At 38.3% G+C, this 25,762-nt stretch overlaps 1 protein-coding gene across 5 annotated transcripts in view; it reads left to right on the top strand.

Moving 5' to 3' along the window:
* Grid2 (glutamate ionotropic receptor delta type subunit 2) overlaps positions 1–25,762 on the top strand; it is a 1,534,794-nt gene that overhangs the window by 1,344,320 nt on the left and 164,712 nt on the right. For all 5 annotated transcript variants that reach the window (XM_029478539.2, XM_021164478.3, XM_029478538.1 and 2 more), the window contains one exon: positions 20,865–21,031. In XM_029478539.2, coding sequence (XP_029334399.1) covers positions 20,865–21,031 — 167 coding nt within the window. The remainder of the gene's footprint in view (positions 1–20,864; positions 21,032–25,762) is intronic.

Here is a 25,762-nt window from a genome sequence, read left to right as displayed (position 1 = left end):
AGCTCAAGTCAACACCCCTCAAGAACTGTATGTAATCTTGGAATTCATTCTGTGAGCTCGTACCACAGGATGAAATTTGGGCTGCCAAAGCAACTGAAAATTAAGGAAATATCCAAAAATGGAAAACAGATCGCAGTTAGAAACCCAACAATGCTTTCAAGCCTCCTTCAAATGCTTAAATAATTCTCAGATATATGTATTCCTGATGAAGTCAGGAGATGCTGGAGAGCAATGGCTAGGGAGCCAAAGTTGATCATATAGTATTGCTCCCCAGAAGAGATTTGATTTTGAATTTTTGCAAATTAGATGGCTGGAAATGTGAGGTGACAGTAAAATTCCAGAAGAACTTGGGAAGGAAAGGCATCTTCACAAGTTCAACATCTTTAATCAAGGACAAACTTAGCACATTGGTGTCTACAAAACTTGTACACATTCTGTTTTTCAAAAATACTAATTAAATGTAAAAGGCAAGTCACACAATGAGATAAAACATTCACTATACATATATACAAATATATAAATGTAGATGCAGATATATTACAAAGAATTTTCTTCTCAAGATGTAAGGAACTAAAATCAATTAAAGTATATAATTGAAAATAAGGAAAACATTGAAAGAGCATCATTATAAATGAATATGAGTAAATAAACAATGAAAGATATATGTAATTTAATTATGTCAACACCATATTAAGAAAATATAAATTAAATCACTATAATTTGTATTCCATATTTTAAACTTCTATGTTTAAAAAGACAGCACAATAGGACCAAATATTATCAAAATGGAAGACCAAGAGCTTTCAGACTTTAATGCTGTAGATTGTATAAAACTACTTTCGAAATCTATTTATTAATTTTTCTGTAAAATATGGGCCTAGCCTCTGACAAGCCATTTCAGTCCCAAGTGTTTACCCAGAACACATTATTATTTCTTGCTTTATCCTGGATTTGGGCTTAGTTTGTCCTTGTTTTTCAAAACTCTTAAGACACATCATTAAGTTAATTATTTGTGATCTTTTTATTTATTTTTTAAATAAAAACACTTGGGAATATAAATCTCTCTCTTAAAACTGCTTTTAATTTAATGTGTCCCAGAAGTTTGGGGGGATGAAATGAGTGACTCCCTGGAAAAAATGCAAACTCAAGGGCCTTAGGTTTAGAGGCAGGCATTTGGGCGTTGACACAGCAGCAGAGGAAGAGGCCAGTCAGAAAAGGAGTTACACTGGGCTCATGAACAAACGTATGTGAGGGCCTCAGGTCAGGAGCTAGGCCCCAAAAAGGCAGATTTCAAACTGTAATAGAATCTTGATTATTCTTTTGGTGAATATGAGTACCTTCCACCTAGTTTTGGTTCACATTTTGTCTTGTCAGACAATAGAATAGTCATTGCTACTTGTTTCTTGTCCTTTGTTTGTTTGTTTGTTTGTTTGTTTGTTTGTTTTGGATATACCACTTTCCATCTTTTAACTATAAGGTGTTGTCCTTTGGATTAGGTGGGTTTCTTTAGAGGCAGCAAGAAGATGGATCTTGTTTTATAGTCCACTCTGCTAGCTTGTAAAATGGAAGCCACTAATATTAAAAATTACAAATGACAGGTTTCTCTTTATATTGTTAATTTGGTGGCATTTCCTTAGGTCTCCTTTAATTAATTGTCCTAATGTGTTTATTTTTCTGCTGTAGTCTTTTAGGTGTATTTATCCTTCTCTTCAACCCAGAGTACTTCTTGCATCCTATTGAGATCTCTTTGTGACATAAATTTCTCTAATCTGTTTTTGTCATGCACAGATTTATTTATTTTTCAAGAGGAGTGAGTGCGTGTGAGGGGGTTGTCTTTATGCTGGGTAGGATAATCTGGGTTGGCAGTAGTATACTCTCAGAGCTTTGAATGCATTTTTTCAAGCCTGTTCAGCTTTGAAAGTTTCAACCAAGGCTAGAGAGATGGCTTAGGGATTAAAAGTGCTCATTATTAAAATCAGCTTCAGTTTCTACTATCATACCAGATAACTCACAATTTCATATAACTCCAGTTCATTTGTAATGTTCAATAGTCTATGAGTAGGTGTTATTTCCAAAAAGCAACAAATTAACAATGGGAAAATGCCAAGTGCAGTCATTTCACACCTGCCATAGCAAGTGAGCTCACCAACACACCAATTTCTAGTCCCAGAGCTGATAGATTAATTTTTACTTCATTATAGAAGTTTTTTTCATTTGTTTTTTAGGGATATTGATTTGATATGGGCACTATATTTTCAGGATGGAGCAATAGTCAAAATTGAGTTTTCCTTTACCTCATCCTTCTGCAACTGCTCTAGCCTGCAGCAACCCATTCACCTAAATTGTTGATGGAATCATTCATTAAAAAATAAATATGGTTTCGTGCTCTTAGAGTACATGGAGATAATTATATCCACTTAAAATTAGATTGTTGTAAATTCAAGGCTATATATAACATTCTCACAATGGCTTGTATCAGATTAAAAGAAAATGCCTTCAATTTGATGTGCTAAATATGGTAGCTATTAGATTCTTGGGACTTTAAATTTAAGTGAAATAGGATTAAACAGATTCTTAATATTTTTTCAGGTAGTTTGGGAAAATACCCTGACCAAACAACTTCTGGGAAGAAAGATTTATTTTTAGTTTATGGTACAGCCCATCATAGTGTGGAAGTCAAGGCAGTTGGAGCTTGAAGCAGCTTGTTAAGAAGAACACAAGCTGGGCAGTGGTGGCGTATGCCTTTAATCCCAGCACTCGGGAGGCAGAGGCTGTCGGATTTCTGAGTTCGAGGCCAGCCTGGTCTACAGAGTGAGTTCCAGGACAGCCAGGGCTACACAAAGAAACCCAGTCTTGAAAAACCAAAAAAAAGTAGAACACAAAGGAAGTCATGATCCTGCCCACCTCCTTTTTTATTCTCATATATTTCACAATATCAGGAGGGAATAATACCACACACAATAGGTGGGTTTTCCCAGATCTTTCAACCCAATCAAGATAACCTCTTCACCCAAAACAAATCCAGAGGTCTAGCTCCCAGATTCTAGATTCTGTCAAGACAACAATTCACACTAACCATCAGAAATAGAATTAATAGGGCCGGGCATGGTGGCACACACCTTTAATCCCAGCACTCGGGAGGCAGAGGCAGGCAGATTTCTGAGTTTGAGGCCAGCCTCAAGTTCCAGGACAGCCAGGGCTATACAGAGAAACCCTGTCTCAAAAGACAAAAAATTAATTAATTTTTTAAAAAGGAATTAATAATGTTTCCTTAGTCACATTACTCTTCAATCAAATGCTAAGGAACCTTGAGGGTGGCTAGTGGTTACCATATTGGACAACAGAAACAGAACAATGTCATCATTTCAAAGTGTACTACTGAGCTGTGCTATCTAGCCTACACCTACATTAAATCAATCTTCTGAATTTGTGCTATTTCACAGATAGTAGTAACCCATCACATGTTTGCCCAATGATCTAGCATAATATTCTATTAGCACTTAGTAATTTCCAATATTTGAAGACTGACAGACTCAGACTGTTGAATTAGCAGAATTCAAGGAATTGATTCAACAGTAGTCATTCATCCTGTTTGAGGGCTAGACACTGGCGAAGTGATGGAAGGAGGTGAAAAGGAAGCAGTCTAGGCACACCAGTAGGTTGCAGTTACATGATGCTCAACAAAGCAAAGAAGGCGCTGTGATATAGTGACAGTATGACATAAGTAGAAAGCATAGCAATGCCACAAAGTCATGCAGAGGGACATGAACATAGCCTCGGGCCAAGAAAAGATCTCCAGGGAAACATCACGCTTGGGTTGAGAAGAAATTTACTGTATGCCATAAAGATAATAACCAGGATTGAATCAAAGAAAACTGAGCAGGAAAGCATTCTCTTCAAGGAGGAAAACAAATATTCAAGAGAAAAAAAGAAAAGAAAATCAGACACTTAAGGAATTAAATGAAAAATAAGAATAAGTGATATTAAAGAAGAAAGTGAATCCAATTAAAAGTAAAATCAAATTATTCTCATGAAGTTAAGGTATGTAATTTATTTTATGCTATAATTCCAAAGTAGTATTTCCATATCATACTTTCAAGATAGGCAGAGGGGCTTATGTGCAACCTGAGCACTCTAGAGGCTGAAGCAGGTGTTAACACTCACAGCAAAATTTAAAGAATGCAACAAAATGATATTGAGTTAATTTTATAAGACATCCCTAAAAATGTGATTTTTTACTAACATAGATTATCATTCAACAATTGTTAGTCAGTTGTCTATAGTCATGTGTTTGCATCCATATCCAATGTTCTTATATGCATAGATGTAACCACACATAGCATTTAGCCCATAATACTCTTACTGCTCTGCTTAGCTTTTTCCCATTTTCCCCTTCTTGACCTCCAGCCTCACTTTCTACATTAAAAGGTGATCAATAGGATATATTTTATTAGTCCATATTTTTATTAGTCCATATTTTTAACCTAAGCTTTCTAATAACACTCACATCTTTATACAATTTTGGGTTACTGTTGCTTTTAAAAGTAGGATTATATTTTGAATAATTTCTATGTCTTGCCTTTTCTTATTCTGTAAATACATAATAGAGACCATTTTGTGGCTCCCATAGCATGAAAAGATTCTTCTAAAAGTCCCATCATGTTTCATGGTGCATTATCATCCCTTGAGCAAAGATCATTACCACTGTGTCCAATTTAGTGCCACAGTAAACAGTGACACACTGAGTACCCTCTGCATTAATCTAATCCCACTGCCAGCCTCCCTACCCCTGGAATGCAACCTTAGGAATAGAATCAGTTGACCAAATCACCATTTGTATATTTTTTTAATTTGCATTGATGTAGATGTAGCTTTATGGGGGGAAAAGAAGTATATTCCACCAGCAATGTGAGAAAATGCACTCTTCCATGCATCCCCTCTAGCAATAAATGCTAAATGTCAGACCAATAGATCTAAAACAGTGGCCCACTGCCATTTCATCTGCTACTGGTATAACTACTGTTGTGTTTGAGCATTTTTTCAGTGCTTGCAGGGCATGTGCCTCTATTCTATTTTGAATTGCTTCTTTGGATGCTTTGGCTATCTTCCTTTCGCATCTACTATTCTTATCTACTTACAATACTCATTGTTGGTCTACTGCATTCTAATTCTGTTCTAAAATTTATCTATCAATTGTTAACTTTGAAATCTATTATCACAGAAATCTGTTTAAACCAATTCTATGTAAATAATGTAACTGTGTGTATCATTTCTGGATTTCACGGTACAAAATTCATTTTATACATACACTATATATACTCTTTTAGTTTTTCTTTCAATAAGGATTTTACATTTATTTGAACTGTTTAATCTTATTGTAAAAGTACTGTTTTAAGTATTAAAATAAATGAGTTCAGGAGCCAGGGGTGTAGTTCAAACTCAGTAGTGCTGTGCTTGCATAACATCCATGAGGCTCTGGGATAGGAGTGTAGCTCAGTAATACTGTACTTGCCAGACATGTATGAGACTCAGGATTCAAACCCCAACAATAAAAAAAAAAAAACAATAAAACAAAATATTTTAATTCCTGTCAACTATGCCAATAACCACTATTAACATATTAGCTAAACTTTTAGGAAAACAATTCAGAACACAGCTTCTTCAGACAAAAACCCATCCCAACAACATATAATATTTTACGTATGTGCCATGACTTTAACATAAAACATGAAAATATGCATTTGAAATGATATATTATTCTGTATTATTTATCTTTGCTGAAAATGTTAGTATTTAAGCAAAACAATAATAAGAGTATTGAACATCTTCAATTAATTACAATAGTAATAATGTGTAGCTTAAAACATATTTATATTTTTAATTATAAGTGATAATTTATAGTTACATAAATAATGTACATATGAAAACATTGTGATGATATAACTATATATCATTGTACAATATAAAATATAATAATATTTTAGTATGCTTTTTATGTCTGCTGATAAAATAGCTATTCTCAATCTTTTATATTTCTGAATTTGATGTGAGCATTTTTGTTTGCTTATTTGTTTCTAGACAGGGCCTCACTATATTGCTCTAGCTGTCATGGAATTTACTATGTAGACCAGACAGGCATTGAGTTCCCAGAGATCTGTCTGTCTTTGGATTAAAGGCATGAGCCACCAACCTGTTTTATAGGCATTTTTAAGACTCATAAATGTAAATTTTTGAAGGAAGAAATGAGTTAGATGAATACTAAATACATTCGATGGCAAGTAACAGTGGTATTTCCATTCTATCCCACACCCAGTCATATAAGTTTACATCTTTGTTTCAGTAACCTTTCTCTTGCTTGCTCTCCACATTTGTGACTTCTTCCTGTATTTTTTTAAATTATACACAGTTTTATTCATAATTCATATGGAAATAGATTATAGAAAAGAATTGACGTCAAATTAGCATTCCAGGTATATCAAGCCATGCTATTTTTATGTTTTATTCTAAATACCCAGGCATAATATTAAGTAGAAATGAAACAATCCAGTATCTTATGATCTCATGAGACAAACTCTGTTTTAAGATTATATATGTTGTGTTTTATAAAAATAAAGACAGAAACAATATGTTTCATGGATGTGAAGTCAGGTGTGGAGGAAGAGGGTGCCTCTATGCTGAGGCATCCCTTCCCCTTGAGGGACCAGCCACACAACGCTATAGTATAGAATAGAGTTTATTCAGGGCATGGGGAAGGGAGTTGAGGGAGTAGAGACAGAGAAAACTAGAGAGAGTGACGGGGGGGGGGGGCTGGACATGAGCATGGGGGGTGGGGTGGAGAGAGAGGGGGGAACAGGAGCTAGGGGACAGAGCAGGGGCAAGAAAGCAAGAGAGAGAGAGGAGGGGCAGCCCCTATTATAGTGAGTCATGCATACCTGACTTTTGCCAGGTAACTGTGGGGTGGAGCTTAGACAAAATGCCAACATTCCCCCATTTTGGTTTAATTAAAAAGGAAAAAATTGTATGCAATGGTGTCAGCGTTTGGAGGCTGATTATGGGATGGATCCCCGGATATGGCAGTCTCTAGATGGTCCATCCTTTCGTCTCAGCTCCAAACTTTCTCTCTGTAACTCCTTCCATGGTTGTTTTGTTCCCAATTCTAAGAAGGGGCAAAGTGTCCACACTTTGGTCTTCGTTGTTCTTGAGTTTCTTGTGTTTTGCAAATTGTATCTTGTATCTTGTGTTTTCTACATTTCTGGGCTAATATCCACTTATCAGTGAGTACACATCATGTGAGTTCTTTTGTGATTGGGTTACCTCACTCAGGATGATGCCCTCCAGGTCCAACCATTTGCCTAGGAATTTCATAAATTCAATCTTTTTAATAGCTGAGTAGTACTCCATTGTGTAAATGTACCACATTTTCTATATCCATTCCTCTGTTGAGGGGCATCTGGGTTGTTTCCAGCTTCTGGCTATTATAAATGAGGCTGCTATGCATACACTAGCAAGATTTTGCTGAAAGGACCCTGATATAGCTGTCTCTTGTGAGACTATGTGGGGATCTAGCAAACACAGAAGTGGATGCTCACAGTCAGCTATTGGATGGAACACAGGGCCCCCAATGGAGGAACTAGAGAAAGTACCCAAGGAGCTAAAGGGGTCTGCAACCCTATAGGTGGAACAACAATATGAACTAACCAGTACCTCAGAGCTCTTGACTCTAGCTGCATATGTATCAGAAGAGAGCCTAGTCGGCCATCATTGGGAAGAGAGGCCCATTGGTCTTGCAAACTTTATATGCCTCAGTACAAGAGAACACCAGGACCAAGAAGTGGGAGTGGGTGGGTAGGGGAGTGGGAGGAGGGTATGGGGGACTTTTGGAATAGCATTGGAAATGTAAATGAAGAAAATAAATAATAAAAAAATAAATATTTTTTTTAGAAAGGAAAAAATTAAAAGGGGTAATGGTGGTACAGGAATAGGGTCATCATGATTTTTAGCTACTTCCTGCTGACTTTGAGGTGATGTGTCTCTAGGAAACTTAGAAAACTGGGTATGGGATGTTGGTCCAGTCTTGAAAGAGTTGGCTGCTTCCTTGCTGTCCAGGGTCTGTGAACCATTTGTGGACAGATCAGAATGAACACGTTCAGTAGAATAATAATCTAGGAGTCATATACCAAATTTAAATGACAGAGTTTCATCCATGGTCCACTATCTAAACAGTTCTTAGGTCCCCGTGGTCTTCATGGAAACTTGGGTAGAGTCAGTCAGGCTTTCAAGCCCAAAAGACAAAGAGCTTTTTCTCTGAGGGATAGATATGTGTGAAATGAGAAATGACCCACCTTGACTTAGGCAATATGAGACATTTGACTTTCAGGGTTCTGTACACAGTGTATACCAAGCCCTGGCAGTGGGTGAGGCAATGGTGCTGTTTCTCAGTGGTCAGTTGTCGCTGTGCATATATCTTCTCAGAGACCTTATGGGGTAACTGTCGGGCTTAGGGAGCCTCTGTCATAAGATTAAACATTTAATGATATGTTTACCAGATTTCTGACAAAGTTGAGAGTAGTATCTATTAAACATAATCAAATTACGGTTTCCCATCTTCAAATCTGCCCAGATCCTCCCCACCTCCCTACCCACCAAATGTGCATTCTTTCTTGTTCTCTCTCATTAGAAAACTAACAGGTATCTAGAAGAAGAGAGGAAAAGATTAAAATAAGATAAAACAAATCAAATGTAGGGACAGAAAAGCAAAGGACCAAGGAAAAATCACCATCAGAGACATACATTGGCACACACAAAAATCCCCTAAAATCACAAGATCAGAAACCATAAAATATAAAAGCAAAAGACCAGCTGGGGAGAGGGGTGAGAGAAAGAGGAAAAGGAAGAACAGGGGTAAAAGAAGAGGCAAAGAAGAGAGGAGAAAATGCAGAGGAGGAAGAGAAGGAGGAGGAAGAAAAAAAGGAGAAGGAGAAGAAACAAGCCCAGATGAAATATTATGAGATAAAAATACCTCCAAAAATACCACTGAGTTCATTTTGACTTGGACTTTTATTGAGGAACATGGGGCCTGCTCATAACAGTGGTTTGTATACCAATTTTTCATCATTTCTAAAGGAGCCCTGGAGACATATACATGTGCACATGCACTCATACAGACAATTTTACACATACAGAAGTAAATTGAATATATCTTGCAAAACTAAAACAAAATCATTAAAGCATTTACTTCTCAGAAAAACTGAAATATCACTAAAAGGATTCACATACAACAATAAAAGTTTAAGACAAGTATCATAAACAGAAAAAAAAAAATGAAGACATTTCAAAGTAGTTAAATGACCATGCATTTACAGGTCCTTCACAGAGTAAATTTAACCTATCTAAAAGACAGATCAATTGCTTTCATCCCTTCTGGCTTCTTTGCTTTGGTCAAAAAGCCTAACCAGAATTGCGATTATATTAACTAGATCAGATGACTAGTGTTTGCTAGTCTGATGTCTTGAGTGTCTCCACAAAACTTACTGGCCTTTGATAGTTTATGCATTTATAAAACAATCATCAGGTGGTGAAGGTTCAGACTTCATGAATAGATTAATACATTATAAGAGAAGTAAGTTAGTGAGTAATTTCCAGAGTGCCACTATTACAAAAGTCACCTCTGATTCTTGTATATCTTTTCTTCTTGTCCTTCACTGCCCTGGCTGTTACACTTTTTCTGCCCCCTCTTTCTTAGGCCCTGAAGGTACAGATATGGTGGAGACATCCCTTTCACTGTGAATGTTTCAAAGTCTCTTTCTTTGCATTATGCCTGACTGTATCTCTGTATTAGTTCACAACTGCAGCAAGAAAAAGCTTCTCTTTTGATAGCTCAGCAAGGCACCTATCTATGAGTTTAGTAGAATGGCCTTAGGAGTAATCTTATTGCCACAGCTTTTTGCTTGCTTGCTTGCTTGTTTGTTTGTTTGTTTGTTTGTTTGTTTGTTTAGGGGTGTTGTTTTTATTTTGTTTTTATTTTTATTTTAGAACAGTAGTATTTGTTTTTCCAACAGTTCCATGAGCTATCTAGTCTCAGGTTCTTAGGTCACACAAGCAGTGTCAGGTATGGGATATGTCTTGTGTCCTTGACCTTAAAACAAACCAGATTGCTTGATTATCCCACAAACTTTGTCCCACCACTGTTCTAGGTTCTCTTGCAAGAAGGACAGCATTGTAGATCAAAACCTCTCTCTTGTCATCCAACATGAAATCCCCTGTGACTTATGTCTCTTCCAAGCCTAGTTTCCTTGAGATTGATAACATCCAACTAAACGTGCATGCTCTTTGTGAAAATAAAGCTTGAGTGTCAAAACAGTGTATACTTCACCCAATAGGAAGACCGGGGCTTAATCTTGGAAAGATTTGTCCCCAGCTCTCCATAGCGCTGTCACAGGCTCTCTCCAGAACACCAGTCACAGCCTTGGTCTCCTTAAACTCATGTGTGTTAAACATGTTGAAGATGCCTGTCTCTATAAGCACTCTGCGTCACTTCACTGACAATGTAGGTCCAATATGGTTATAAAGCAGGAAAGTAATTTCAACTGGTTTTCAAACAAGTTACAGTATAAAAGAACAGTTGCATATTAGTAAAGAAACTAATATACTCCTAACTTTACAAAACACTGTTATTTAATATTTTTGAAAGTGCTGACTGTTCACTGAGGTTTTGTCCCGATCTACATATAACATTGAACAATTCAAGGGTATCAGCTCATTCTTTGCCGGGCTTCCCATGACTTTTTTCACAAACATAATTAAACAAGTATAGAAAAGAATATTTTTGTTTTAATGTAATTCTTTTATGCTCTGTCATTTTCAATGTTTTTCTATCAGATAGAAGGACATTCTGTTGTCCTTTACCTCAAAGTTTAAGTCATAAACATTTTACCAACAGTCATTTCTGAATCTATTACATTTGTGAATTTAATACATGTTTGCAAAAGACACCCTTAAAAAGTTAGTGTTGACTTATTTTAAACATTCTCACATCTTGTTTATGAAAGTTATACCATATGATGACTATATCAAAGTAAACTTGAAATTTCAAAATAAAGTACGCAAAAATATGGTAGGCTAATAGTTGAAGCAGCAGTAAACAAAACCAAACCTGTGTATACGTGCGTGCGTGTGTGCCTCTGTGTGTGTGTGTGTGTGCCTCTGTGTGTGTATGTGTGTGCGTGTGTATGTGTGTGTGTCTCTGTGTGTGTGTGTGTGTGTGTGTTAAACCCTTAAATGTGGACCTGAACATGATTTACTGTGCTTTATAAGTTCAGAAATGATGAATGCTGCTAAATTACCTATTGGCCAGTAGTGGAAAAGGGCAGCCCCTAGGTCCATGTGTAATAAATATTAAAGCCTTCTCATCTTGAGGACTTATATGGGCAATGAATTACAAGGACCACTATAACATTAGTCTGGATTAATCATATCTCTGTGCCTGTAACTCACAAGTACTTCATGACTGCATCCACTATTGACCATTAGTTAAAACTATATTGAAGTTTGGTATACAAGTTAGAATTTATTTTGCTGACATTATACTCAGATATTTTAGTTTTAAAGTTTTCCATTCTGAGGCTTATTTTAATTGCTAAACATTTCCTCATCTCAATTGTGAGAATCAGAAAAGCATAGAGAGTAATGGTCCCATAGGGTTTTCCAATCACAAAAAGTAAACAGCCATCTTTCCCACAGTTTAACAAACACCGACTTTTTCTTTTAGAACCTCATTGCTTTTATCTTCGTAGTGTGATTATAGAACATCAAAGAAGCAGCATTTCACATCTTGTGTCACAATATATTATTTACATAAATGTTATTTCTCAAAGTCGATGCTCCATGCCTTAAAGGTGAAGACTGCTGTACCTCACCTGCATCTGCTTTCCTGTGGACAGTGTCTCCATGAAAGTGTGTCTGTAATATTCTGAAATGGCTGTAGCAGATGGAATTGAGCCTGGGTTCCGATGAGCCACTGGTCTCCATCAGTATAGCTTGCCGGAAGCTGGATCACTACATCTGTGACTTAGCTGCTTTAGATTCGGCTGGCTCAAAGTGTTGGAAATATCAAAGAAATTCATAGGAAAGAGCATTTTATGAATCTAAAGATGTCTTCTGTGCTATTTATCCTCATAAAAAAATAAATACTAGATGCAGTCTATAAGAAAACATTTTTTTCATTTTTTATTAGGTATTGGGGAACACCAGGGCCAAGAAGTGGGAGTGGGTGGGTAGGGGAGTGTGTGTGGGGGGAGGGTATGGGGGACTTTTGGGATAGCATTTGAAATGTAAAATAAGAAAATACCTAATAAGAAAATACCTAATAAGAAAATATTTTTATCTTGCTGTTTTTGCTTAAATGTAATCTTTCCAAAATTGTTCCCAGTGAATTTTCTTAATATAAGATTATGATTGCTATTTTCTGTGGATTTAGGTTTTGAAGTGAGCCTATAAAATATAGTAAACTAAAGCTGCATATAAGAATGGGTATTGATCTTTCAATTCATATCAAAGTTTGGTAGAATGGTAGATGGTAAGTGTAATTGCTTATAGTACGTGCTTCCATCCTGACCATGGAGGGTTAGTTAATAAACTACTGAGTGCTTTCTTCATCACTTTCTGATGGGAGCATTTAAATCAGAGCACAGGAACAAGGACAGTCCACAGAGGGAAAGAATGTGTCATCTTCCATTAAGCACTGAGGAGCATAAGTTTTCAAATATTTTTTCATTTTTCTCTTTACTGGGCCAGAAATGCAAATATTTGAGAAAATAATATTGAAAGTTTACATTTCCTCATCTGACAGGAAGAAACTTGCAAAAACAATGATTAGCTCAGTAGACTGTGCGTGAACAAGACGTGGTCTCCATAGACTATCTGTGTTTAATCAGCTAGGTACATAGATATGGAACTTAAATATTTGAATTTTTGTACAACTATTTCAGTTACCAGAATATTTGAGCAGACTGCCCTAGTTCCTCTCCAGGAAAATGAATTTCCTGTATGTTTCAACAGAAGCAGTGTATATTACAGTGCAATATGCTACACCCATTATGTAACTTGTCTCAATGATCCACCTATAAACAGATTAAGGAAAGGGATTCAAGACTTACATCACCCTCAAAAATTCAGCTTTAGATTCTTACAAGATGCACGAAGACTGCCAGCACACTTCTCAATGGAAAGTCCTTAAGCTGAACCTAAATCAATTCTGTGGCTATACTGTAGGAATCTAGCAATCTAACTCTCTCTGAGGGTTATCACCCTCGAATTGTTCCTCTGGAACTGCTTGAAGGCCTCTGTCCTAAGCATCAGAAGATATCAGTGTCCACCAACCACACAGGACTTGTTTTTAAATAGTATTCTTTTAAATTTGTATTTCATTGAAAATGGTTTTTTACATGCAATATATTCTTGTAACCGTTTCCTTTCCTCAAACTCCTCTGAGATCCTCCCCATATCTTTATTAAGGGAGAATTTCATACAATGTACGTATCATATTCATGATCCAATGACTTTTCCTATATCCTCACTACCTACCCTGTTGCAGGAAATATTATAAAAAGTGGCAGCTTCCCACACTATCACTGGCTACTCTCAAGCCCAGCGACCCCACTGCCTCAATGACTAGCACCAAGCAGAGACCACTCATCTCGCGGTTCTTTTGACGCATATTCTGTTCACATTCCCAGCTGTCCACCCTCTGTGGTCGGCAGTCCCAAATCCCAGTAGCCTGGTAAAATCAAAACTCTAGAGGCATGTAATTTATAAGTCAGATTTAAATCCGTAAATTCTCACCTCACAAAACGTCCACAGAATTTACTCAGAGATACTGATGTAAATTGCCCACCTAGATAAGATAAATTGTTCTGTAATTATCCATCCTTTATATGATATGCATAGCTACCTGTGGCTTTTTAAAGCCGTGTGGAATCTGGATCATCTTCCTCTACCTCCATCTTCCTTCCTCCCTCCTCCTTTCCTCCCTCTGTCTCAGTCTCTGAAACTCTTAGTTCTGCCTCCCTTTTCCCTATCCAATCACACAGGCTTCTTGTACTAATATTTAAATTGATTGGACAGGGAAAATTCTGCTACACACCTAACTTTTAGTTTTCTTCATTTTCCCCAATCAGGTCCAGTTTTTGGTACCCAACTAATCTTAGGAATGGGGCATACCCTGGACCATTGCTACCTACCAGGGTTCATATCATTGAAGAAAGATGTCTTTTCTTCTTCCAGAAGCTATCAAATGCCAAAAGAGCTTCAGCTAGTGGTGGGATTCTGTGCCCCCTCCATGCGAAGACATTGTCTGGCATGAGCTTTTGCAAATCTTGTGCATGCCATCGTAATTGCTGTGAGTTTGTCTGTTCAGCTCTCCTATGTGTCCAGAAAAGACTGTTTTCTGGAAGGTGCCCTCCTGTCTCGAGCTGTTATGTTGTTTTCCCCCTTCTTCCACGAAGTTTCCTGAGAGCTGGGAAAATGGCTGTGTCCAGTCAGAGCTGAGCATTTGACAGTCTTTTTTTCTCTGTACATTAACCAATGAGGGAAGGTGGGTTTGTCTCAAAGCTACTTCAAGAAAAGGCTTCTCTGATGAAGGGTGAGAGACAGACGGATCTGTGGGTATAGCAATAATTCATTAAATGTCTTTGTAAAATTACATTTATATAGTATTAAGTTCTCCCCCAAGGCCAAAGACCACAGGGTCTTAGCCCTGTGCTGGAAATGAATTTCATCTCATGGAGCAGGCAATAGATCCAATCAGGAAGTTATTGGTTACTCCCAAAACATCCATGTCACTATGCACAAATAGGCATATCCTGTCAGGCCAGTCATTATCATAACGTGCATAGTTTAAAGATCATGAGACCTTTGAAGGTTTCTTGTGTGTGTGTGTGTGTGTGTGTGTGTATGTGTGTGCATATGTACATCCAGTTACATGGTTGCAAGCCACATGAGCTTGGGTTCTCTGGAACAGCTGGAAGCATTTTTACCCCCTGAACTATCTCTTTGACCCCACTTCAATTTTTATTAAGTCCCTCTCCTTTGTAAGATACAGTTTTCCAGTACTTAATTAACACTGAACCAGCATCCCTTTTCCACTTTCTCCCTTTTCACGTAGATATGCATGTTCACTTTTCACGTAGATATGTATGGGGATGCACATGTGGATACATGTGCATGTGTGTGACATTCTGAGATCTGAAGTTGGTCTTGGGGATTTTCCTCCTGGGATCTGGGGATCTGATTCTTTGATCCTTTTGCTTGCATAGTAAGCAGTTTAGTCATTGAACAGTTTAGTCAGTGCCCTCTTTTCCTTTTAATAATAGTACATTCTTCTTTTAATATAAATAAACTAACTTAAGGGCTAGTTATTTATTCTATGAAGCCATTAAATTTTATCTTTACCTTTAATAGTTTTCTAGACAAACTATTGAGATATTTTTTGCAATTGCTTCTTTTATTCCTTTTTAAATTTTTAAATTTATCTTGTGAATATGAGTATTTTGCCCACATGCATGGCTGTGTGCCATGTGAATGCATAGTGCCCACAGAGTCCCTGAGTGTCAGATCCCCTTGGATTGGATTTACAGAAGGTCATAAGATAACATGTCCATGCTAGGAATCAAACCAATGCCTCTATAATGGTGGTTCTCAACTTGTGAGTTACAATCCTTTGCGGGGTCGGGGGTGGGGTGGGGTGGGAGGAGTGGGAGGCGGGTCCAAATGACCTTTTCACAGGGGTCACTCAAGTCCACAAGAAAATACAGCCATTTACATTATGATTCACAACAGTAGCAAACTTTCAGTTATCAAATACAAGTAAAAATAATTTTATGATTGGTGTCACTACAGCATGAGGAATTGTATTAAATGGTCTCGACATTAGTAAGGTTGAGGACCACTTCTCTTGAAAAGCAGCCCTGCTCTCCATCCCCTTCATAATAAAGTGTGCATTGGTGTTTTTTACTACTGTGACATTATATCTGAGAAAAAAAAATCTTCAGAGTAGGAGGATCATAGTTTTTCATGGGTTGCAGACCATGGCTGCTTGGCATTGTTGCATCTGGCCTGTATATGGGAAGGCAGAGAGCATCATGAGGGAAGGGTATGCAGAACAGAGGGGAGGTCTGTTCCTTACAGGTGGCAAGAAGCAGGGACAGAAAGGAAGGGCCCAAGGACAAGAAATGTCTTACAAATCAGTCAGCCTACTGCCAAGAATTATTCCCCAACTCCCAAGAGTCTATGCAGCTTTGATTCTGTCAATGAAGTAATCCACTGGTGAAGTCCATATTCACATGATCCATCCACCTCTAAACTGTACCACCATCTGCAGCCTTACATTCCACACATGACCTTTGTGGAGTTGGGGAGATAGGACAAATCCAAACCATAATGACAGGCTCCCATATGAATTATTGTTGAATGAAAAAAATCACTAAACTATATTCTAGAAGACCCACTATGAATTTGTGCTCCTGAATGTTGATACAGAAGATGGTAGAATAGTTTTCCTCGTTTTAATGACCATCAAGGAAAGGGGCTTCTTTGGAAGGGAAGATACGGCACAAAATAAAATTTTCTAATGCATGCTAACAAAACACTCAATAAAGACTTATTTAGGCACTAACTGTAAGAGATCCATAATAGTACTTGGAAAGCAATAAACTCAGTTGGACAAAGAAGACAGAGTGGAGATTTATGGATAGGGCAGTGTTAGTAATCTCTCCTGAATGTAAATTGGGAACATTTATGTAAAACATAGGTCATGAGGAAGCCATAGAGGGTGTAAAGAAATGTGTCCTAGTTTAGTCCTAGTAGCTGTTGCGGCCTGCCCGCAGTCCACAACACGAACGGTTCAACTGAGAATGGCAGTTCAGGCTGAAAAGAGAGGAATCTAGACGGGGCGGAAGAAAAGAATGGAGCTAAGACAAATCCTGATCAAAGCTCAATTTTACTAATTCAGACACTCAGTTATAAAGGAAGGGGGAGGAAACCCAACTTCCCGCCAAGTAACTCAGGGTCCAGTAGCAGGACGAACACGTGTGTGCCTCCAGGCAGCAAAGGCAGGTTCCAGCAGTAGGTAGGCGTGGCAGGACGAATGAGCCGGTAGCTCCACCCTTGAGCAGGCAGGTTCCAGGCTGGGGGAAGGGAGGCCACATTTCCCCCCATTAGATAACAAAACAAAAATAAAAAAGGGGGTGGCCTGAGGCAGAAAAATTATCTATGTTCAATAGTTCTGCCTGAGTTTTTTTAGGGCTAAAGAAAAAACCTGTTTCCGTGGGATTCCCTAACTTTTCTAATGGTAAACTGTATCTGGCTAAGACTGTCTTTAAAGCACTGACTGAATAGCATCTCTGGGCTGTAGGCTCTGACTTTATAATGCTAATTAGTGCTGAATAGGTAGCTACCTGTTTGCATTTTAAGTAGGGCGTTGGAACCCTGGCTGAGTTTAACTAAACAATTTTAGAATAACACTGAGCTGATAATTATCCGCAATTTTGGGTGAAATGCAGGGGAAACAGTGAGAAGGGGTTAAGACCAGCTCTTTAGGACAAGGCCAGTTGGCTTTTTTATTTGGGTGGGAGGCAGTGAAGGGCTTGCCCTTACGACAGCAAGGTCTCCAATCTCTCTCCCCCCTATTAATTAAGTTTAAATAGGCAATGCTTAACAGAGGTGATCAAATGATTCTTTTCATCCATAGATGAGTGGGCCTTTAACCTTGACTTGGGTGGACATTGACCTGATTCCTCCCGTGAGCATTATAACAACTCACATCTGTGGCTCTTGGTATCTTTTGGGGAGGGGAGGCAGAGCCTTAAGTATTTTTGGTTTTTAGCTGGAGTCAGATACCAACCTCTTTTAAATCAGGTGTGTCGCACAGGGAACTCAGAAACGGTCAAGCTGGACCTTCCCTCCGCAGTAATCTCCTGCGCCAAGCGGTATCCATACTGTATTCATATGATTATGAATCAGTAGCGCAGTTCTGAGTTTATGCGCGGTCTCTATATGAGACTTGTCAACCTCAGATTTAGCAAGGCCAAGATAAGAATTATGTCAGTATTAACACCATTAATTTTGGTTAAAATAGGAGCTGAAAGTCTTTCCTCTTCATCTCTGTTATTCCCAGTAGCCTGAGGAACTAAGGACACCTTGCAGTAACAGCAAGGGTGAAAAGCCAGAGGCCAGCTAAGGGACTAAGCCCATCTCTAACAAAATAAGAACTAATCTCTGTAAATATATATGAAATTTCTACTTCCCTAGCTCTCCTGGTAAATCTAAATCTTATCTTAGACTAAAAAGCCACATGCTGGGATGTCCTTGGGAGGGAGATTAGCAGTACCACCTGTTTGCTCTTAGGGGCGGAGAACCGGAGAATGTAGATTGACCTGCTTGAGAAAAGGAAGAATTCTAAACAATGAGAGTGTAGCAATGTAAATTTTCTGTTTGGAGAAGTCAAGGTACTTTATTTAGATGCAAATTGTAAAACTAAAGTTAATCTCAAATTAGAAGTAACTGGGTGCCAGTGGCGTTCCGCTGCAGACTGACCTTTAATGTCAGTTTGCAAAAAGTTTAGGACAAATAAGGTGAAGGCAAGATGAGCCTTTGGTGACCTTGGGGGAAATGTTCTGAATTAACTTTGCTAGGTAATTTAGAATATAGGAATCTCTAATAATTGAACTGAATATTAGACCAGTCTAAGATTGAGTTAGAATGGCTGGTCACACTGAAGAAGAGTGAAAAATCATTGTGACTCTATTAAATGACTAATTTTACTAAGTCTGAATATACAGTCTCTGATGTACTATTGCCATAAAGTTAAAAGGCTAGAAGCTAGTCTAAACTGGAAAAATGACAAGCAAGGATTTAAGGTAAACTTCCCTTGAGAAGCATTAGTTAATAAAATACTTTCCACTTAGGAAGCAATATATACTGAAAGATTAAAACTTTTGGCTTCTTGTAAAGAAGCAGAAACAATAAACATTTTTCTTACATAATGTAAAGCTATATTAGCCATACGTAGAGGCAAAATTTTCTAGTGATTACCAGTTTACTAGAAGCAAAAATCTTTGAATTTAAGCATTATTTTAAACATCTGAATAGATCTGTAACACTGTTAAAAAGAAATTTTCTTGAACACAGGGAAAAACTTTTTTAGGCATTGTTTGCAAAACAAAAGAAAAGGCCACAAGCCGCTCTGGGACTGCCCAGAGCCCTGTATTGACTCAAAGGTAAAATACTTTTTAATCTGAGCATTAATCTTAAATTTGCAATCAAACTGCAAGCTGCAGTAAATGGAACAATGGCAGTTTTAACCATAATTTTTAAGTTTTTGTGCAAGGTTAGGATAATATCTACAACTTTGGGAAAGCAAAACCTATGTTTAAAACAATTTATCACTGTTAAAATCAATATTAGAAGCATTACTATCATATTACGAAGTTTGGATATCAATTAATACCTATGAATACCTATTAAAGCAAGCTTTAACGCTTTAATAAAGAGGCATTGCTTTATATCTTATCTTAAATTTTACTATTTAGGATAGGAACCACATTAATCATTATCTAAACTAGAAATATCTTAAGAGACTCAGCCTCTGAAGCTTAATCTCAAACTTTAACTCGCTTCAGGGCCTCACCAACTTTTTCCCAGGTTCCACAATCTATCGTTTCTTCTTCTTTGAACCATGGACAACAGCTATCTATCTTATCTAAAAAATTTCTTACTAATTGTACTTCAAGCCTTACTCCTTTTTTCTTAAGCAACTCCTGAAAACTAAAAACAACCGCCTGATCCATGACTTTGAACCCTTCCTTCTTCCACCTAAGCAGTTTTCTAAAAAGCTGCGGCACACCGCCTGTCTCCGTATCTAGTTCCGATTAACGAACTACTGACCCCAAGCAGAAACAGTGTTGGGTCAGCACTGATTCAAACTTGATTCGTATCCTACCGCATCCTCAGCAACACTTTACAAAACTGAAATTTTTTAGGCTAGCGCTAGCATGTGTACCTGTCCATTGCTCCGATGCTCCTCTGATACGAAGATCCTTTTCTTTCTTGTGGAGCTCCACACAGCAGTCATTTCTCTTAGCATCCCTCTGCCATTCTTCAGGTCCCTGTTCGGGCGCCAACTGTTGCGGTCTGCCCGCAGTCCACAACACGAACGGTTCAACTGAGAATGGCAGTTCAGGCTGAAAAGAGAGGAATCTAGACGGGGCGGAAGAAAAGAATGGAGCTAAGACAAATCCTGATCAAAGCTCAATTTTACTAATTCCAGACACTCAGTTATAAAGGAAGGGGGAGGGAACCCAACTTCCCGCCAAGTAACTCAGGGTCCAGTAGCAGGACGAACACGTGTGTGCCTCCAGGCAGCAAAGGCAGGTTCCAGCAGTAGGTAGGCGTGGCAGGACAAATGAGCCGGTAGCTCCACCCTTGAGCAGGCAGGTTCCAGGCTGGGGGAAGGGAGGCCACAAGTAGCCTAACAAAATCAGCATCTCTCAACAATTCTAGAAGCATAGTTTTTGAAAATGACCATCTATATGGTAAGACACAGTGCAAGCTCAGAAATATGTCTTTAACATTCTTGCAGTCCACATGACAGCTATAATTCAGGGATGCTTTTATTATCAGCCACACTGCCTGAAAACATGGATACTAGTCTACCTCCACCACATGAAAGAGCTATAGACTAACAGAAACACAAACATGAGTTTGCTTAAACACATGTAGCCTATAATTTTTGCATATACTACTGTAATATTTATTATTCTATGAATTTTTAACCTTAGGTCCTATTTTGTTTCTCCTCCATAATTTCACAGGTAAAATATGGAAACTATGCTTTTGTATGGGATGCAGCTGTGTTGGAATATGTGGCTATTAACGACCCCGACTGTTCCTTCTACACTGTTGGGAACACTGTTGCTGACCGGGGTTATGGCATTGCACTGCAGCATGGAAGCCCCTACCGTGATGTCTTTTCACAAAGGTAAGGCTACGAAATCATCTATATAAAAAAGGAGGGAATTTAGACCTTAAACATGTACTACACTACACTGTTCCATCACATTTTCCTTGTGCTACAAAAAGCATTACACAAAACCAGTTCCTAGAAGTGGGTCTTACAAGAAAATTCTTGTCTAAAACATGGACTATTTCTCCATATTAAGATGGGAGTATTGCCGTTTATAACTTCTTTTCCTCTCCAAAATTGTATGTGCCAAGTAGAGTTTATGTGCTACAAATTCCAACATTAGCTAAGCAGACTAGTCTACACGGTAGGAAGTGAACAGCAGAAAGTTGTGGAAATTAACTTATTTCTAGAGACATTAAAGCACAAAAAATGTACTTCAAGACCAAATTAGAATACTAACTTGCAGATATATACATGGGATATATTCATCTGAATTTTATGAAGGAAATGGTAACATCTTTACAATTCTCCATCTGGTGTTAAAGTGCATATGAGATGTGTGTCATGGAACACAAGAAAGAGATTGTAAAGTCAGTACATCCAGCTTCACACTAGAATGTTCCATGACAGAAAATAGTTTAGCAATATATTTGTTTGACAATATATTTAACATTAATGATATCTGTTGGAGAGGACTGCACTGTTTTGCTCTAGTGACAAGACAAATTTTGACTTCAGAGAGAGTGACTGTCTTCTAAGTAGAGAGATTGTTTATGTGACACTAATTGTTCCCTCTATTACTTGTTACTCACTACAAGATAATGCCAGATCAGAAAGGCACTTAGAGTCGGACAGCAAGCACAAGGCATAAATTTCAGCTGTGATTTTTCAAATTGCTATATAGCAAAAGAACAGGAAATTCAGAGGTGCTATGTATAATTAGGCCACTCTCTATATGAAGTAACGGAATCCCAACAAAAGATTCTAAACACTGTTATTAACCTCACTTTACATTTGAGAAAACATATTCAAAGGTTTATAGTTTTCCAAAGTCACAAAGCTGAGAGGCAGAGCTGGCCTTTGAACCCACACTAACATGTCAAGATCCTACCACATGCATGTGTGCTGGACTTGAGTGAGAACCATCCAAACTGCCAGTGTGCCTGCTTGGGTAGTTATCTCCTTCACAATAGAGTGCTGGGCATCTATTTAAGTCAAACGTAGATGGTTTTTAGAAACTTAAGCAGTCAAACTGAGAAACCTCCATTAGAAGAACAGAGCAGATGATAGAAACTGAAACTCTCTTATAGCAGCTGGGCAAAGACAAACATGTCCATCAGAAATGGAAAACTTGGATAATGCTTCAGCATTTCTTCTATCCCATCATCTTTTGCTACAAGTAGCTCAAAGCTCTAGTCAACCAAGATGTTAATTCTTCCATCATAGAAGAACCGTAGTTCATTATGACTTTAATTGGTAGACTCCAAATATCCCCTCTTACCTAATTTATTTCACAGTAGTTTGAGCAGCTGGGGCAGAAGTTATATGCAATTGTGAGCCATCTTATGTGGGTGCTGGGGACAGAACTCAGACTTCAAGCAAATAACTGAAATCTGGAGGCTTTAATGAGTGAACAGAACAATACTAATTAGTATGCTCTGTTCCACCTCTCTAAGCATCCTTCCTTGCAGAGGTAGGGCCCACCTGCTCTGTGACCAAGTGGCACTAACAGCGTCAACACAAGTGACAAGCTTTGTGTGCTTCCCATACAATAAAACAGAAAAGAAAAAGAAATCTGCCCTTTTGTCATAACTGTGCTTCTGTCCCTCCATGTAGGGAGTTCATCTGAGGCCATATTTATCCCAACCTGAACGATCTGTGGTAGAATCCCACTAGTGTCTAAGATGACCTGGTGAATAGAATAGTCAACTGTACAACGAATCTGAAGGAAAACTGAGACATATTGGAGAATACAGGAACACAGGAATGAATCGTAATTCATACGTGAGCACCTATCACTCACTGTAACCTTGTGCTCATTGTCCTCAGAACACCTGTGGGTAGGTGCTATTGACATCCAATTTTTATAGTCAGGAAATCTGACTAAGTAACAGCTCTGCTGGTGGTTCAATTATAATTAATAAGTAGCTGGGCTGAGATTTGAACCTCCAAAGTCTGAAGTGTGAAAAGAAGAGGAGGAGGGAATACTTAATGCTCACCTGGAGGACTGTGAATAGGAACATAGGAGACACGATAAGGAGAAGTGAGAAAATGTGTTTGTGTGCATTGAATTTGTAGTGGCATATAGATGTCTCTGTGAAAAAAATCAGAAGTACAAGATAGAAGGTTCAGCAGGATGGATGAAAGAAATAGAGTTGGGGTATAGTTGTACGAAGTAGGAAAGAGCCACTGGGAGACAGTATGTTGAAAGAACCATGCCTTGGTTCTGACATTAAAGAAGAAAGAGAAAGACAAAAAAAAGTGACTTTAGAATGAGTAAACACAGCAACCTGTGAACCTTCCATTCCTAGGAAGGATCATTCCTGAACTGTGTGATTATTCTGTGGCTATATTATTTTTTCAACAAATCTCAAGGCCAGCTCAGCGATGTTTGGTGCCTCACCCTGAGACAGCACCTGTCAACTTTAAGCAAGTGTCAGAGCACCTAGGGGACCTGACAAAACAATCATTTTTGGCCTCCAGCCCTAGCATTTCTGATTCTGAAGTGTGCATAATTTTCATTTCTACCAGAATTCCAGTTGCTGCTGCTGCCATAGTCACACTGAGAAGCACTGCTTTAATAGGTGTTTGTTAACTTTCCTGCTCTTTCCTATTATTCTTTCCAATTTACCTCTTTTATTGCTTCCTTTGTCCCTTCTACTCTGTAATATATTTCACAACATTTAGAGATACTTTTATTTGTAAGGACAATTGTGGGCCAATGACCCCAACGTTCTTTTAACCTCATCTAAATGTGAGATATCATTATGGGTGATGATTGTGCTTGGTCTTGACTATTGACATTAACTGGTGCTAGGTCACCACATGCTTATTCATTGTCTCTACTGCAGTAATTTGGTGTGCTTATCATAGTCCCTTGAAAGTAAAAATGTTACCAGTTATAGTCACTAAAACTTTCCTAATTTTCATAGTGGGAGAAGAAAACATTACAATGATAGTTTTTTGATGTTTGAAAAAGGAAATCATGTGTCCTATATTCCAAGGCTCAACTCCAGTGTTTCCCATCTGTACCATATCAAAAATCCAGTAATTCCCTGTGAGCATAAACTAGAGGAGTGGGACTATGTGTTGTAAAGTCATGTTTATATAGGCTACTGCAAAGAAAGTCCAGAAAGGAAAGACTGACCCTGAGAGGGGTCAGATTACACATAATTCTATATTTCTCTAGTATTGTTCTTTGATATTTCTTTCTACCAATACAGTTGTAGTCCTCAGAGTCTACTCCATCTTCAAAACCATATGTTCTGAATGTAAGTAGTAGCGAGTATGGAATCAGACATGATGAAAATAAGAGCAGAAAGATATATATAAAGAACCGACAAGTTACTCTCTTTCTCCCTGCTGTCTTAGTTTCCCTTCCTACTGTTGTGATCAAATAGCATGGTCAAAAGTAAAGGGTTTATTTCAGATTACAATTCAGCATGGCAGGCCATCACTGACCGAAGTCAGGGCAGGATCTCAAATAGGGCAGGTACCTAGAGGCAGGAGCTGATGCATAAGCCATGAGAAGTACTGTTTACTGGCTTGTTGCCCTTGTTTTGTTCAGCCTGCTTTCTCATAGCACTCATGACCAGTCCAGGAGTTGCTCTTCCCTCAGTGAGTTGGACTCCCTTGCATCTGTCATCAACCAAGAAAATGCCCCACAGAGTGACAATAGGCCTTCTTACAGGCCAACATAGAGGGAGGAATTTTCTCAATTTAAATTCTCCTTTTTCCAAATGACCTGGCTTGTGTCAAATTGATGTAAAACTAGCCAGCACACCTGATAACTGATTTCCAAGGCACTGTGAGATCCTCAGAGCTGACTTGTACCTCTGCCTTACTTTCAGACCTCACATTGCCTCTGGGTAACTCCTGCCCTACTACCTGTCTCAGCTTTGAGAGCATGTCTACACACACACACACACACACACACACACACACACACAAAATCTGCTCACATATTGCTAACTTCTAAAGCCCGTTCACATGCAGATATCAGCCCAAACAGGACAATCACCAGTCCTTCATGAAGTGAGGCCCCCCTCACTTCATGACAAATAAGTCTAATTATCAGGACAAGCAAGTCTAATGTTAACTCAATAAACTCGATTTAAAGAGCTATCATTTGTTCTGAGATTTTTGTCTTTTTATACCAGGAGAATGCAATGTGCATTTAGGATAAAAGCATAGATTGGTCTTCTTCATTTTTTTTTCTAATCCTGAGAAAAAATTAAAACTGAGTCACCTCTACCAACACTTCCACTGTCTTCTTTGTAGACTAAGGTTCTTAAAACCTGCATGTCACTTACCTTTACTGTGCAGGAGTAGAGGTGTGGGGAGAGGTAATGAGTGTGTAAGCAAACCATGCAGGGCCTCCCTGTGCCTTCCTGTGGCAGTTTGGTGCTGGGAAGAAAGGGTGGCAGGCACTCCAGGTCCTAAGCCAGTGCTGCTGACTCTGCCTTTCAGACTCCTTACATAAAAAAAATTTAAAAATATATAAATAAAAGCCCTTTGGGAGGGTTTATGCAGAATTCTATGTCCTACTTTAAATCTAAGAACTTTTTTGACCTTCATTGCAGTATA

The sequence above is a fragment of the Mus caroli genome, unplaced genomic scaffold (genome assembly GCF_978045245.1).
Source record: "Mus caroli unplaced genomic scaffold, Mus_caroli_1 scaffold_7, whole genome shotgun sequence".
NCBI classification, from domain to species: domain Eukaryota; kingdom Metazoa; phylum Chordata; class Mammalia; order Rodentia; family Muridae; genus Mus; species Mus caroli.
The sequence above is the reverse complement of the archived record's forward strand: the minus strand, read 5'-3'. Positions and strand labels throughout refer to the sequence as shown.